General features: G+C 40.8%; 1 protein-coding gene across 1 annotated transcript; it reads right to left on the bottom strand.

Annotated features, from left to right (window-relative positions):
• Positions 1–498: 498 nt before the first annotated feature.
• Positions 499–16,790, bottom strand: LOC145440287 (uncharacterized). Its single transcript, XM_080317854.1, has 8 exons — positions 16,447–16,790; positions 15,272–15,481; positions 13,462–13,652; positions 12,343–12,556; positions 9,224–11,005; positions 6,477–6,535; positions 5,520–5,594; positions 499–2,557 (listed from the first exon to the last, which is right to left on the bottom strand). The coding sequence occupies exons 2-8, from the start codon at positions 15,460–15,462 to the stop codon at positions 2,391–2,393; spliced, it is 2,679 nt and encodes an 892-aa protein (XP_080173980.1). The 5' UTR covers positions 15,463–15,481; positions 16,447–16,790; the 3' UTR covers positions 499–2,390.
• Between the last annotated feature and the right edge of the window lie 30 nt (positions 16,791–16,820).

Here is a 16,820-nt window from a genome sequence, read left to right as displayed (position 1 = left end):
TTTTTCAAGAAATCGAAAATGTTCTCCGAGGACGCCCAAATGTACTCCTTTTTGGCAATTCGTCCTCCTTTATAGCTTTGACAGCCAGAACTGAAAAACGCCGTAAATGTCGGCAAATCTGGACCTTAGAGCGCATCTAACACGAGTCGATTTTGAAAAATGACCTTTTTTAGTTAACAGCAGCATTTCCAGTCCAAATTTTCAAATTACCCGTTTTCATAACTTTTGCGATTTGTGAAGCGTTCTCTTTTCCAGATAATAAAATATACCAAATACCTACAACACAGCCTGCCACCACTAATATAAATAAGGCTTTGAGACTTGTTTTTCATCCTGAAATGTAAGCATACTAGACATGGCTTCGCCGCCCAGTTTGACAGTAACCGGGCCTAATCCAAAACCAGCAATTCTTGCGTGGCTATTGCTACTATTCTGCATCAAGACTGATACCCCCTTACATGAAGGACACTTTCGCACTTCACATAAAAACTCCCGAAGTTTTACGTTCAACTTTATTCAACAGTATTCACATCAACTTAAACATGAAATGACAAGAGGCGGAAAGGCTAGAAATTTAGTTCAGCAAATTTCGACATGCAAAAGCACACGAACAGCAAAATTTTGTCAACATCAATCGTGTCAATAGCAAATACGTCACAACAGTATCCAAATAGAGGTCAAATTGGCATTTTAAGCCTTTCCACCTGACTCATTCATTGCAATGAAAACAGTGCCGATACTGCTGCGTTGAAGGCATATTATTTCAATGGACTTTGCGCATCAATGCGAAAACAGGCAAAGTTCGATATATAACAATGTTGAATACACATTTTTATATTCAGCTCAGGCGCTAGTTTATCTCAATAGTCTAATCGAATTCTTGAATAGTTTATCTTTGTAGAGATCGGAATAGAACCAGCCCCAGAATTAGGTGAATCGAAACGTCACATTCCCCAATTTTCAGCCTGTCAATTCCGACATGCTCACACAACCCGTACAACTTGTACGAATTGAAATGGAAAACTCCAAGTATGGGTAATTAACGATAGCATACCATATATAGATATCAATCATAAATCATGAACACAAATCAACCACCACTACCCTGCAACACCAGTGAAATCTTGGTCGACACACATGCAACTCCACCAGAATGCCACAGCGTCGAGGCTTGTGAGAGAGCTAGTCGAAATTAATAAATAACATGACAAAGACGCAAAATAACACTGACATCTGCGACAACAAACTATTGCATACAGTACTAAGAGACGTTGAAATATGTCTTTCACTACTCGCGCGGTCATTCAATTTCAATTCCAATGAACAACCGTGGCAAAATCTGAACGTTAGATAGTGTCAAATTCCCCTACCAAGTGGTATTTAAAATCAAACAAACTTTGTGCATATCTTGATTGTACAGCAAGAATGAATTCTAACAGAAGAGGTTAACTCTGAATACGGTTAATTCCAGTTTGGACCTAAAACATAACAGTAGTGTTTGAACAAAACAGCTAATTTACCAGATTTCAATGTAGTTGTAGTACTAGAAAGTAAATTATCTGACCCTAGCAATCCTGGGGTATAATTTAGGGGTTCACATCACAAAACAAACAACACAAATGCACTCGTAGAGTTTAGATTCCCAATCGGAAAATCATTGATGGTCTTAAATAGTTTCAATGACTAAATAAATAACGGTAACATTTGCGAACCATCTTCGAGGGATAGCTTCACAGACTTTCCGTTTATCAAGAAAAAAAACATGTGATTACAAACAACTCGCAATATTTCCGCCAAAGTCTTTGTTTGACACTATACAATACCAGTTTTGTTCATACTATAGGAAATTTTTGTGGTTTTCGGTTTTATACTTTTTTTTATATCGTTTTGATGAGATGAAAACTAAGTGATAATAAATAAGTCCAAATACAGCTAAACTATCCACCTCGCCGTAGTCGATGTCAAAATTGATGGGACTTTGAATTCTCAAATTGCATGTAAGGGGATAGGAAATTGGTGCGTTCCGTCAATCTATAGAATAATGCGTGCCTGGAATTAGAAGGATTTGTCAATTTAAATTTCAAAGAACTCTGTAACGGCTGGCGGTCAGTGATATCAGAACAATTAAACGGATTAGATCAACCGTGCGGAGGTGGGATAGGGCGGATATAATAACACATTCACTTTTAAAATACCAAAACAACAGAAGAAAATATGGTACACAAGCATCGAGTTCATAAATATTTACCGTAATACATGACCAATTTTTTTTCCAATTTTTTTACTGTCACGGCAATTTAAATAACCGAATATTATATATGTTACATATTCACAGCGAGGTTCTTCGGAACGATTTACAATTTTCGTTTCGAAACGTTTTTCAGGTTGCTTTATCTGGAGTTGGCTTTCGGTGGCCGGGGTAACACGAATTGCTGGCAACTCGGAATGTGATGCTGCACTGCCATTTCAAACGAAGTCTGCATCGACTTGTCCTTGCCCATCTTGCAGTACTCGTTCGCGACTGTCAAGTCTTCAGATGTCACCAAGTCGACAGGTTCTAAAAGTAAGAGACCATATGTTGAAATTCATCTGGCATCAAGGTGGGTTCATATTCCCACAGTTAAAGAAGAAGCACATAAGACATGACTTCTTAAGAGACAATAAACATTATAGACGTAGGGTATGGGGTCGCAAAACATTATGTGTTGCCAAGCCATCAATACAACTGACAATCATTCAATTGTGATCGTTTAACTTTGTGAATCGATATCTGGACCAGTCATGTCGTCTCAAGCTGTGCCTCCCTTCCGATATTGCTCTCTACTATGCTATTGATACTGTTAAAGTTGGTACGATATAACAATAACTGTTACCAGTGTTACCTCTCAAGTTTTTACATAGATCGATGCTAGCAATATTTTAGTACACAGTTTGCTTAGATTAGTCCAAGCTGTGGGTAACTAGGTCGACCTCGGGTCTATCATACATTATGCTAGAGTGAAATTTGTGGCCGTTCTCTTCAAGCGTTATCGAAATGAGATTGAAAATGTTGGCACGAAGACAATGTTTTCCTGTACTCATAGCTATAGCTGCGTAGAACAGGACTGTGCAATTTCCAGGACGTAGGACAGACTGTACTGCCCCGGGTGAAGTGTAAATTCTGGAAGGAGTGCTGCTTGCAAAATAATATTTTGGTTTGTTTTAGTCTGGTACCAGTGAGCGGTTTATCAGGGGTGCTGAGCTTAAAAATCTAATGATTTTTGCAAACTGGTTCTAGTTTCCAAGATATCAGAGAATTTCTATATGTTTTAGTTGACATAGGGGACCTTTGGAATCGGTTAACCGTCGATATGAGATACCTGTCATTTGACATAATTTTTCATCTCAAGATGAGTTAGCACAAGCTGTATATTCAGCCAAATAGCCTTTAACACAATGGTTGGCAACCTATGGTCCGCAAAAAGTTTATATACATTTGCATTGTCGTCAAACCCAAAACCACTGATAAATTTATTTAAAAAAATGTAATAAATCTTGTTAATCGAAACGTGTGTGTTACTGGCTTACTGGGCACCCTCTAGTGCCCGCATAGTGTCTTGGGTATGTTGCGATCAATGTTCAATGTTGAAAATTCGCCGTGTTTTTGAAGACCAGTCCACGAAAGAAAAGTCATTTTGAAACCAGTCTGTAGAGCATAATGTTACCAATCTCTGATATCTAACAGATCACTTTCAAGATAAAACTAACTATAGTCTTATCAGTGAGATACAAAACTTATGTTACTCATGGATGGGAGATGATATAAACTAATACATGGCATTATTTACCTCTCCACAAAAATTTTTGCCAAGCAACTGAACATTAGGCGAAATTAAATAGCTGCGTCATATGGCTGTAGCTTTTATTGATCTATGCTACTCATTAGCATACTTTCCTACTTTTCATGGTATATGTAGGAAGAAACAATATCTCAAAAACTAGAGGCAATCGAGCGAAAGTAGTGATGTCTTCGGACTAAGCGCCCGTGATACACCCCTTGATCCAACTCTACAGACCGTGTCTTTTGAAAAACAATAATCTTGTCTTCACATCACAGAGCGTGCAGTGATGGAATCTCCATCCACTTCATCAATAAATCAGTTCAGATGGGATAATTACACAGGAGGGTACCCTACAAATATAGCCAACATGCGGATGCTTCAACTTGTCACAGGATTGCTTTAGATAAAATTCATCCAATACCTTGAAAGTCTCACACAAATTTCAAGCAGTTACGGAATTAATTTTCGTAAAGCTGCTCCCAATTGTACTGTAGACCTACCCAATACAATGTAACCACCAAATACTCGGCTGTGTGTTACAATACTATTTGTGTCTCCAACTAGAAAGCCTACGTTGAAAAACTTGGCGGCTCGCGGGATTACCCACTTATTTATGCTTAGCCTTTTTGTAAATAAAGGCCTATCGTAAAATCCATTTGGACGGTAATAATAAGCAAAAAACGTCAGTCATCACACAATGGCTGCGAATAAATGATATAAATTCCCTTCAATTGAGTTTGCATTGTGGAAAAAATAATGCATAACAAATCGGGTCAATAATCCAAAGAAGTCGCGAACCACTGGCTTGGATGCTACAATGCAGTGGGTCCGATATTTGGGTTGTAAGGAAGATCAGGCTTGGATGGGTAGTAGGTTGGATTAAGACATTAGTGTCAAATCCAACCTTACACAAAAAACATTTGCCTGTTAGATCGCCAGCTCAAGTTCTTGTATCATCAGTTGGTGAGCTATTTCCTAGATTGAAGGTCACAATTGGTCGTAATTGATCATAAAATTGGTCGTCGAGAAAAAGGCATTTGATGTTGGCAGTGGAACATTTCATTTCCAAATGACTGGGAAAGTGGGAATATATCATTTACGTGCATAGACTATAAATCCTCATTAATGGCAATGTAGAAATTTCACTTCTAAAAGGGGACGCTACATAGACGGCTCTAAAACTCAAGTATACATGGGAAATGGTCATTTCAGGCAATTTGTCTCGATTTTAATTGCGAGGGCTGATGATAGTACACCCTACACCGCAACACAGCACATGCTGGAATTGCAAACCAGCGGAGTATATGAACATTGCAAATAACATGTATTATTGATGGGTCCAAGCCATCGAGGTAAGCCTTGCGCTTGACGTAATTGCGATGAATCTTTACACAAATTCACATCAGAGCACAATCATGAATGTCTCACCGTGAGAACAGGAAAGAACTGTATCCGAAAGATTGGCTCATCATTTCAATATCAACATCTGTGAACACACGCTCAGCAATCTTTCAAGAAACGCTACCACGCGTGACACATAAGTGTCACATCGTTTCCTGCTAATCCTGAACCATTATTCATCACAATGCGACGCTGACACCGAAAACGAGGAACATTACAAGAACGCTGCACAATATCATCGAGAGTGACGCATAACGCATGCATAATCAGACCGGGTATGCGTTGTTAAAACCTTACTTTTGTTGTCTGCTCCATCATGTATTGTGTGGAAAACGGCCCCAGCACCCTCAAGTTGCGCTGTGTAAAGAGCTTCTGCAAAAAAAGATATGGTTAACGTTTGACTTTTCGTGAATATTCCGACAATCAACTTTTAGTGGTGAAAACTTGAGAATTGGCATTTCAAGAAAGATTTTGAACCCTAACCTTTCTTGCGTACGCCACTGCACATGACGCACCACCACACTACAGCTCGAGCCTAATTACCCGCAACCAATGATCAGAGAGAGAAGCGTGTCATCACAAATCAAATGCATCAGTTGAGCGTGTGTCATGACCTCTATGCAACCCCTGAGAGACTAGATCAAGGAACCTCTGGTGTTCCAGGGAAGACAGGTTAAGAACTCCTTGAATACGCAAAGGAAGTTTAACATTATTCTCCCTTTCGCCGAAGCACAGATCACCAAATCATGCTACGATAAGCATCAATGAACTGTTTGATTTCATCTATCCTCACAGTAGTCACACTAGTTGAATTATGATCAGGCGAAGAAATCCAGTAATTTCATACTAAATATGTAATAATTAACCATTCAGATTGCCACATCATTGGATGAATTTCATAGTGACAGCTATATTACAGAGCTTTTTAGATAAGCATGATGGAGTGAGTAAAAATGCTACAATGCATTGTTACAAAGTCCATCTTAATCTTGCCTCAGGGGGAATAGCACACATTGTGATGTATTGACCAAGCCTTGTAGTAAATAATAGTATAGTTTCAGTCTCAGAATACAGGTTCTGTATCTACGTTTAAAAATATAACAGCTAAGATGCTGTAAAAAGGGATGACGTCCCACATGTACAACATCAAAGGTTCTGCGGACACTGAATTATTCATTACAAAGGCAAGCAGTCATACTCTATCCTTTTGTTAATTAAATCGTCAATCCATGGGCATGTAGTAACAAAACATACCAATCGTCAAATGAGCATCGCTGTCTGGAGTAATGTCGCCGATGGACGTACTGATGGGCCTGTAATGACAATGTATTCATTAGCTGTGTTTCCAAGGTAGCTGGTCGGGCAAGTGTTGAATAAAAGTCACTACAACAACAGAACAAGCGTCCCATTGTAGCGTCAACAATAGAGAGGTATGCCATTCATTATTCACACCTCAGTCCAAAATGCACAAGAAGGTTGAACTCGTAGCCACTACGAGGAAGTTTACAGTACATCCTATTAACTTTCAACACATCTTGCCCTTGGCATCGCCATGAATATTTGGGTTGCAGCCGTCTATTACCAACAGCAAGGTAACCAATATATAATATCATACAATCAATTGATGTTAAGCGCTGAAACACTTGTAGCATGCTGGAATATGACTGAGAATTCAGAATCCCAAAAGCCGCACAGATATAGACAGTCATTTACCACCCCCTGTACAGCTGAGATAGATCATGGTGCTAGTAACTTATTAACCAGAGAGCCTCACAAATTGAAACATGCCCAGTCACCCAGAACAAAATCAGACGGCAACTGATTAAATACAGCAACCAGCCGCAGTTCCGCAAATAAATTCGCCCATACCAAACTATTGAGAGTCATGGAGAACATTCCGATAGTATTTAAAGAACCATTTAAGAGAGATAGGTGGTAAACTCATTGAACAAGGGAACTGCCCCAAAGAGAAAGTTATTCCATTAGATACTTTTACGCGAGATACATTGCTATCACGACTTCGTGTAGTAGCCTAACCTTCACCGAATGGAACTAACAGAGAACCCAAGGCTTTTCTAAATCAGTTTCATCATCGTTAGCTTTCTACCTCTTCTCACTGAATAATTTGCGTTATTCCTTAGTAATGCAACTCCAATGATAAGGTCATAGGCTACGCTACTCAAGTGTAAGTAACATCGCTAATTCCTACCAAGTACAAGTAGAAATAGCGAATTCCAAGTGAACAAAACAGAAAATATTCTTACGTCTAATTTTGCCTAAAAAGTAACCATCGTTGGCACTTAAGTAGAAGGAACGTTGTAAATTAAGTAAAAGTAGCGGTTTCTAAGGAAAAAGTAACTAATCTATATCGCTGACGGGCGACATACGGCCCGCGACGTGATTTTGAGCGGTCCGCCGACAGTTTACGGCCTTAAATGGTAATATGGCCGGCGGTCAAAGTCTTCCGCAATTCTCCACAACTCGCTTACTATGTCAAATTATGGTGACTGCGAGTTATTCTGAAGTTCCATTTTTCGGACACAAATAGTAGTGATTGTTAGTTATTATTTAGAGATATGTAGTAGGGATGGTGCGAACCTCTAAAAGGTTCAGGTTCGTGTTAACGCGAACCTTTTTGAAAGGTTCTGTGTGAACGCGAACGTGAACCTCATGACGTTACGTGACGTCATTTTGCTAATTCCAACCCTACATTTCAGTGAAGTGATAGCCTATATTAATTTACACGATACCTAGCGACGACTCGGGTCACATAATGACACAATGCTGAAGTACATATTGGTGTTATAAACGTCGCCAAATGTATCAACTGGGGCAATCATATGATATAATAATCCCATAAAGTCATAAAGTCTTTCATCGCTTTGCCAACATTTTCGACGAGTACTTGCAAGGGAATATATGCTTACGTCTTAACGGTCTAGGCCAGAACGGACAATGTATTCGGCGCCGGAGTATTGCTACATTGATAATGAGCAGGGTGCAAAACGGATTTCTATACTTACTACCGATATTACCCCATTAACAAGTTATACACTACAGCAGTAGCCATTACCCCAATCACACGGATTTGTTTTTTATGATACAATAAACATATCAAATCAAGATTGACCCCGTACGCCTGCTAGATTTTTTACATCAGACAACGATATCAATTTTATTGATTGGTTGAATAAGCATCATTCGCTTACTATACCTACATGTAGTGTACTACGCTCTTGATGTTGTGTGATTGCGGGTCAAGCTCACAGCAGAGAGTCACTAAATACTCACAAACGGAAAGCTGGATATTTCGAGCAAACTTTTGGAACAGAAACCAGTGAAGTTTTTGAGATTGTCAAGGTGCATGCTCGTTTAGTGTAGATTTTCTGTATGTTTCCAGCGCCATTAATTTAGAGTGGCCCGCAGTTGAAATGCAATAAATTTAAACCAAATATGTTATAATGAAGTCAAAATTGTAATATATGAGAAAGGTTCACAGTGCAGAACCTACCAAGGTTCGTTTGTGAACGTGAACCTTTAAATTTCCGAGGTTCACACACAGAACGCGAACGTGAACCTCACGTTCACACCATCCTTAATATGTAGCCAAAGTTCAAATAACCTGTACACGACTTTGATCGACCACATATGGCTCATTGACTTCAACAGCTATTGAAGTACATTGCGGTACAAAATTCAATGAATACTTCTTTGGTCTCTATGCTTCAAACTCATAGTTTACATTAAATACGATCAATCCTTGTCAGGTGGATAAATACGCGTTTACTGCTGTCGATTTAGGAATCCGGCCCGCCAAGTACTTCATTTTCACATATAAGGACTGCCGTCTGGAGAAGTTGCCCGCCCCTGATGTAGATGTAGTTTTACCGAAAAAACTAAGAACTGTCGCGTAAAAACGGCAGTGTTCTATCATAACCACCCGACTAAGTGGATAGCTCCGGATAATTACAAGTACTGCATCACTACGGCAGATAACCCACCTGAAGTGCGTATCGGCGGACGGCACCAGCGTCTCCTCACGATGCAGCCCACTCTCGTTCTCGCTGTAGATGACGTTGACCGGCCGAATTCCTGATATGTTCTGCCACGAGTTGCCGATACGTAGCGAAGTCTTCCAAACCTGATTCTCCGTCACAGAATCCAAAACGGTTTTGCTCTCTTTCGACTTCCAACGCTGATCGTCCAAGTCTTCCAGGGCCATCGACCGAAAAACCTCGTCCAGGTCGGTCAAGGAAGACCAGTCGTCCGCCGGCGAGTCACAACGACGCTGCCAATCCTGTGTCCAGTCTGACGGCCACGCCGCTCCCCTGGTCTGCGGAAATCGCTCGATACGACTCGAGAATAACAGCGACTCGAGTGATACTGACGGAGGTAAATCTACATCGGCTTCAGACGGCGGCCTGGCATGCTGCATTGACAGCACCGTGAGCAGATCGAATCCGGAATCGCTAAACAGCGCATTGACCAGGGCGTTGGTCATTGTTTCACTATCATCGCCACCCTGCCCGCTAGGCTCGACCTCCCCACCCCAGACTTCATCCTTTTTTTCACGACCAACACACCGATACCCGAAGCGACCCTTATCCATCATTTCAGACAGCTCTTCCAGCAGCCTGGCCCGTCGCACGATCTCGTCGGGGTCTGGCCAATCGGCTTTCTTCGGCGAGTACTTCCATATGTTTGGTCCGGTTAAGTGGCCCGGGCCGGTCGGCGTACATTCGGTGTCCAAGCTCGAAGCCATCAACAGTTCCAGGTGTCTTTCGATCCGCGCCTGTAACTCCGGGGACCGTCGGACACGGTGCGAAACGAAGTGGTTCAAGATGTGACCCGAGAACTGGTCTGGCTCGTCCTCGGACGACATGTCGTTCAACTCCATGAAGATGGGCTTGTACTCTTCCCAAATCCGTCCAGACAGATTGTCGGCGTGCTTCTCCGTGCCGAACGAACGCAGCTCCTTCTTGTACACCGATTCCAGCCGGCTGACTGGCGACCTGGACCCGTCCTCCCACAAAGTCGGGGAAGGGCACCACATCCACACCTCGGCGGCGGATGGCTGTCCGGCGGCCTGCTTCGTTTCGGCCGATTCCGTGTTTCCGCCCGGGGACTTCAACGGTCGGTACGTCAGCAACCCGGTGACCGGGTCCCGATACCACTGCTTCGAAAAGGGCATTTCCGACTCGATCTCTTCGCCGTAAATGGAATCGTCGCTGCTGCTCGAATAACGCGTTTCCTGCGGTCTAGACGCAGAAGAGAGCTGGGACACGTCAATAAGCGTAGTCTCCATCCACGAAGGCAGGTGAGCATAATGCGTCGCGGAGAAATCTTCAGTGTCAAGCACGTTGCCGTATCCGTTGTAATTAGCATCGAATCGCGCCAAGTTGCCAGCGTTCCGAGTTCCTTTCCTACGTTTTCTCGTGACGTTACCCTTTCCCTGCGCGTTTTTATCTCCGTTCGAGTCGAATTTCAGCTGCGTGCGAACGCGGTTTCTTTGCCTCAACGGTTGCTTTTGAGCAGTCGCAGAAGGCGACGTTTTCGCCTCGAATCCTGTCGATTTGAATTCTCTCGGGGTGCGACGTTTTCTCGGGTAACGCGGGTAGTAACCCGGAGATCGTTTGGGAGGGTGTCGGGCATTGGGGTTTTCTCTGACGCGGGGCCTGCGTAAGGTACCGCCGGTTTTTAGTCGGCGAGGGCTTTTGTTTTGGGTGAGGACGTCGAGAGGGTAAGGGCGCTCTTTCACATTGGTATTCGGATCCAATCCAGACCTGCGGAAGAGGATGAGATGATGATCTAGCTCAGTGGTTCCCAACCTTTTCGACTCATCGCCCCCTTATCAATCACCCCGCACATTTACCGATCAGAAAAAGAGGCCGAATAATCGGGAAATTTATTCACATATTCTGATCGTTGGTGAATTTACTGAAAAGGGGCCGTTTTTCCGAAGAGGTGGATGGTTGTAAAACCGGTTTTGACCTTATTTTGCGTCATATGCAGAAAAAGCCGTATCTACGTGCATTTATTGACCGTGTTAATGTGTTAATTAAATACATCTCGCAGGACGTTCTAACATTTTCGCCCCCCAGTCGCCCCCTTGTTGTCAAAATTGCCTTCTGGGAGGTGATATCGCTCACGTTGGGAACAACTCCAGCTGGAAATTTTTCGACATTATCCATTATTTTACATGTCAAATCGATTTCCTTGTAAAAGAACGATTACTCAACTCCACACATTTACGTACAACTGAACATCTGTGAGAGTCGAACAGTGCGCTGTATCAAGTTTGAGGAAGCAATATTGAATATAGTCGAGGTCGTGATTACTTTTCAATGCAATCTTAATCGACTACTTTTAGATTATGCTGTAATTATAATCGTGCAATTTAAAGGTGATCGTAATCGCAACCGATTACATCGATGTAGTAATCGGCCAATGTCTGGTGGACACTAGTTCGTTGGCCATGCATTTTATACTTCGGTCGCAAAATTGAAATACGAAACACACAGCGTATGCTCATTACTCATACAGGTATCCAAATCATCCAAATTTGAAATGCATTCTTTCACGCATGACCTGCCAGGACTACCGCGAACGAATGTTCACGGCAAACGATAACGGCTGATTTCAATTTCAAGACTTTCATGCGCTGCTAGTTGATTAAAATCTACAAGGTATTGAATACGTTTCCCCGCAAGAGAAACACAAAGTAAATGGAACTGTAGTCAGATAGGTATGCAATTATTGTGAAGCGAACGTGAAGGATCACACATATACCATCAAGGAAATGGGATCAGATGTTCTTTGACCTGATCATTGTGATCAATCAACACAGGAGAGTTGAAAGCTCAAGCGGGTTCACACCAACTAACGATTGCCATCAAATCAATAAGCTCACATATCATGATGGTGTGATATTTCCTCCTACTGATAGGATGTGTGAGTAATAAATCAATCACATAGCACGATGCATTGTAACCAGTAGCCATCGAAAAGAGATTCTCCATTTACTACCTTCACAACATTACCTCGGCCTATTCAAGGCACACGAAATTATAATTTTTCAACATCTTGTCAACTTTTTCTATATCTCATCTTCATCACTCACTTGGGGTTGTTATCCTTATCTGCTTTGCACCATACGGATTCGTCAAAGGAGTTTCGGAGGTCGGGAGATAATTTGCTACCGGCAAGTGATGGAAAAGCATCTTCGTAGTTCTCTTTGTTATGTTTCTTCTTTTTAAGCTGACCACGAGATTTGTTGTTGAGAGATTTGTTGTTATTCAATGGACTATCTCCATCAGAAACAGTGCTTTTACCATCTACAAAAACAACAACGACATATTGTAGGAGTAATTTGGTTGTGTGGACATTGGTAGAAGTCTACGCAGGTAAGATGTAAACCCCAGGAATAAAAATTATTATTTCATAAAGACATACAAGACAACATGACTATCACATAAGTATAAGAGAGGACAATTCAACGTTAAAAGATATATAAACAAACAGATACAGGATACGAATGTTTCTCATAATAGCAGCTGTTGTTAAATTATTATATGCCAGTCACATAAAGAGTTACCTAACCAAAGTTGAGGTGATCAGTCAACATTTTCACATCCAATAAGTTATCAATCTGATATTACATTCAAACCCGGTATTCTCTCATATCTTTCAGCACAAGAAGTCAACATACAACAATACAACATTGCCCCCACACAAAACAAATGCCACAACAAACTACAAAGAAAAAGCATTGACAGAAATCCTTGAGGTGCCATTGAATTGATCATAATATTTTCAGGATTATCTTCACTCCAGACAGTCGTAAAATCATGATTCGGCATTAAGATTGACCACAAACACATTATTTGCATTATCATCGCTCATGTTGTGAAACTAGTCTGTTGAGTTACGTAATCTCAGCGGCGACACAAACAACAAGAACCTTGCATTTTAATCAAGTAAGCCTACTAAGAACAAAGTCCAACAGCCTCTCACCGACCATTGACCTACCAAAACATAATCTGGTGCATAGGCTATAATCATGGAAATAGGGATGATTTTATATAGAATAAATGAATAATTGATTATACGTTTATATTTGGGATCATACTTCTCCCTGTTGTTCAATACGCATACTCTGTAGTCAGACATGATAAGCCGAAATCTAGTAAATATGATTAAACTTGCACCACAACGACGCATGCAAATGACAAGCACATACCCGAGGTCAAATTGAGCCCTGAAAGCTTGCTGTAAAGCTCATCTACGACAAGCTGGATTGCCGCTTCCATCTCGCGAGAATCCACTTTGGTTTCAGTGGCGGAGAGTAAGCATGAAACGGCAACTTCCTTTTTCCACAGAATTTCTTCGCAGGAAGAGAAAGAGCTGGATCTACGCGAGTATTTCCTTTTCCTTGAAAACAATCGCAGTCTGGTCAACATTTACCAATTACTTCACGCAGATATAGTTCAGTACCAAAGTTTGGTTTTGATCAGTGGCATTTCTAGCAGTTGTAACCCCACTTTAGAAAATCCCAAAATTGATGTCAAACATTTGGCTGTCAGTAATCACACTCCCGGCTGTTTGGTAACTTACTGGTACTGACTGCTATTAAAATAGGCTTGAGGCGCAATATTAATGCCAAAGGAATTGAAAATTGAGTAACAAAGTCAATAAAATGAACCTTGTGTTGACTGCAAGTAAAACAATTGGGGTGTGGCAATCCTCGCGTGCGCACATTATCGTTATAGACCAGGGGTCTCAAACACGCGGAGAATAGTTTGTGCGGCCCGCGCCGAAAGCAAGCACAGCAACAATTCTATTCAAATATTTAAAAATGTAATTTTTTTTCATGTCAGGCGTGAATTGCCAAAATAGTGAATCAGATTTTCACGATGGCTGTGTAATGTCAGTCTGCAAGGTCCCGTAAAATAAGTTCTACTTGCCTACTTGAGAAGACATTAAATATTATTGATTCTGCAGCACACGGTGTCTTTAAAACTAGGAAATTGGCCCATGAACACATTTGAGTTTGATGCCCCTGATATAGACGATAGTTATAATTAGTAGGCTAAATGAAAGTGAAGCCCGCCCCCCAATAATTACTCCTGGATACACCCATGGTTTTGACACATCAACAGCACAATAAACTCATGGCAGTGTCACTATGATAGCAAATCTGCAAATTGCTTAAATCCCGGGAATTCAGGAAGTGACAAAACAAGGTTGCGGAATAAGTAAAGACTAATCAACAACATCAAATTGATTTGTTGAATGGAAAATATACATGGAACTAATTGGCGTAATTGCCACATCGCGGGAAAGTGTGCCAAGATTACAGAAGAACGCTGACAACTGGGCCTAATAGTCATAAGTGATAACGAAGATAAACAATTGTGTCAAATATTCACACTGAAAAAAAAACTGAAATTACAATCTATGTGTTGAATTTTCAATGTCTATCGTCAGTCGTAGGTATTAGGTGTACAAAGTAAAGAGAAATGGTTACGAGTTTTTGAGTTCATCAATTGGGAAGCCTCAAGGCATTTGAATCAAGTGTTTAAGCAATAATAGCACGTGGCAATATAATCATACCAAGCAATATGTCACAATACTACCCAATTATAGCAATAAAAGCATTTGGAATCATCATATGGCTTAAAACATGATAGTATTTCTAATAATGAAGAATGCAAGATATCTTCAGTCTAGTTGTAGAATAGGAAATACTCATCCATATACAAATCTACAAACAAATGACAATAATCATGGAAATCACATTTTCTCATTATGTCTAATATAGCTCAAACAGTTTGATGACTGCCATCCAAAACACTACAAGGCTAGAGGAAAATACCATTCAAACATCATTCAAAATTTGTAACTAAGTCAACGGCGAGAAAAAGATGAATATTAGGGGTAGCGGAGTTCAATTTAAATTCAGTGAGAATTTTGAATCGTGTAATGAATTGAACATTAACCAGGCTTAACAGAATCATGGCATAAAGTCTAAGGATATCGATGCCACTTACTTTTTGGTCGTGGAAGGAGCAATTTTTGAAAAGATACTTTGCTCCTTTTCGTCCAAGCGGTAGTCAAATGAATGCTTGGAGCTGATAAGCAAGTCTAATACGTGGCGGCTGTAAATAACACCGTCGATTCCCAAATCATCGAGAACTGCCAACAACCAAGTCTGGACAGGATAGAGACCTGAATTGGTCATGGTCCTGATACGCCGGTCACTGAAAAAGACATAAGATAATCAGTAAATATTATAGACTTGAAGGAATCGAAAAACGGATGGTATAGCAGTTAATACTAGGTGATAGACTGACAGATATAGATGTAGATGCAGAAAATATCAAATCTGTCAAACACAACACATAAGCCTTTCAATCCTGTGCCAGTTTAGATCTGAAGACTATAATTGTGAAATATCAAATTAACTTCGAAGTTACGCCATGTTCAAAACATAGAGGCTACTGTCTGGTAAAACGGATTTCAAAGTTTCATAAACCTACAAAAATCGAAATGAATTTCAATCAACGGTATAATCTGATAAGAACCAGCAACCTACTTGGAATTAGGCTTACCATATTTTGGAAATCTAAAAAGAGGACAATTTTTCAGAAATTTGAGACTTGCAAAACTGGAGTAGAATTCTCAAAAACCGGTGACTTTTTCCCACTTTGTGACCGGTTGACTAGAAAAAAAAAAAAAAAGTCATCACTTCGCGCTCAGAGCTCAAAATACCGTTTTTTTCTCCGCATTGCTAGGTGGATGACTAAAAAAAGGTCATCTTTCCGCTCGGAGCTCGATATAGCGTTTTTCGCTCCGAAAAAACCTCCGGAACGTCACTTCTGTACCAATTTACGGCATAGCACTCTCAATTTGCTCTAAATCTGACCTAAATTTTCAAAAAAGAGGACAAAAGGCCGTCCTCCGAGGACACTTTCAAAAAAGTCAAAAAAGAGGACAAATCCTCTTAAAAGAGGACGTATGGTAAGCCTACTTGGAATCCCCATGAAGGGCTACAGCTTCTATGATCGATTGAACACGCCTACTTGATGGGAATACAAATGGCAATGGAGCCACTGTTACTGCATATCTACTCTCATTATACCATTTGGTATTATTTTGAGTGGATTATCTTTTCCAAACCACAAAACACATCTTCAAGTCATTTAATAATTTAAACTACACTTACATAGTATAGGGTATATTCAATAAGCAGAGTCGATTTCCAGTCCGTAGTCGGTTACACAGCCCCCGTCCAGAGAAGTAGCATCAATGTTGAAACTCTTCTCGTAGTAAACAGAGACGAAGGATGAAGAGACGACAGAAGCAGAACCTTTTTTGTAAGTTAACACAGCGGCGTTGGCTGATAATCCGTTGCTTACAAAGAACGTCATGGCTCTGTTGTCTTCAAAGAGAATTATTCCATGCAGAGCAGGGATTGGATAGTTGAAGCCATGCTAAAAGGCTGTCTTTTGGCCAAGGATAACCTGTTGTGATTCAAAAATGGTAAGAGTGATGCAGATAAGCTATAAGCATATCTATAATTGTTGTGGAACAGTAGAA

The sequence above is a fragment of the Botryllus schlosseri genome, chromosome 6, assembly GCF_051294905.1.
Source record: "Botryllus schlosseri isolate E-star chromosome 6, Bs_hap1, whole genome shotgun sequence".
Taxonomy (NCBI): Eukaryota; Metazoa; Chordata; class Ascidiacea; order Stolidobranchia; family Styelidae; genus Botryllus; species Botryllus schlosseri.
Note: the sequence above shows the minus strand (reverse complement) of the source record. Positions and strands in the feature narration are given on the sequence as shown.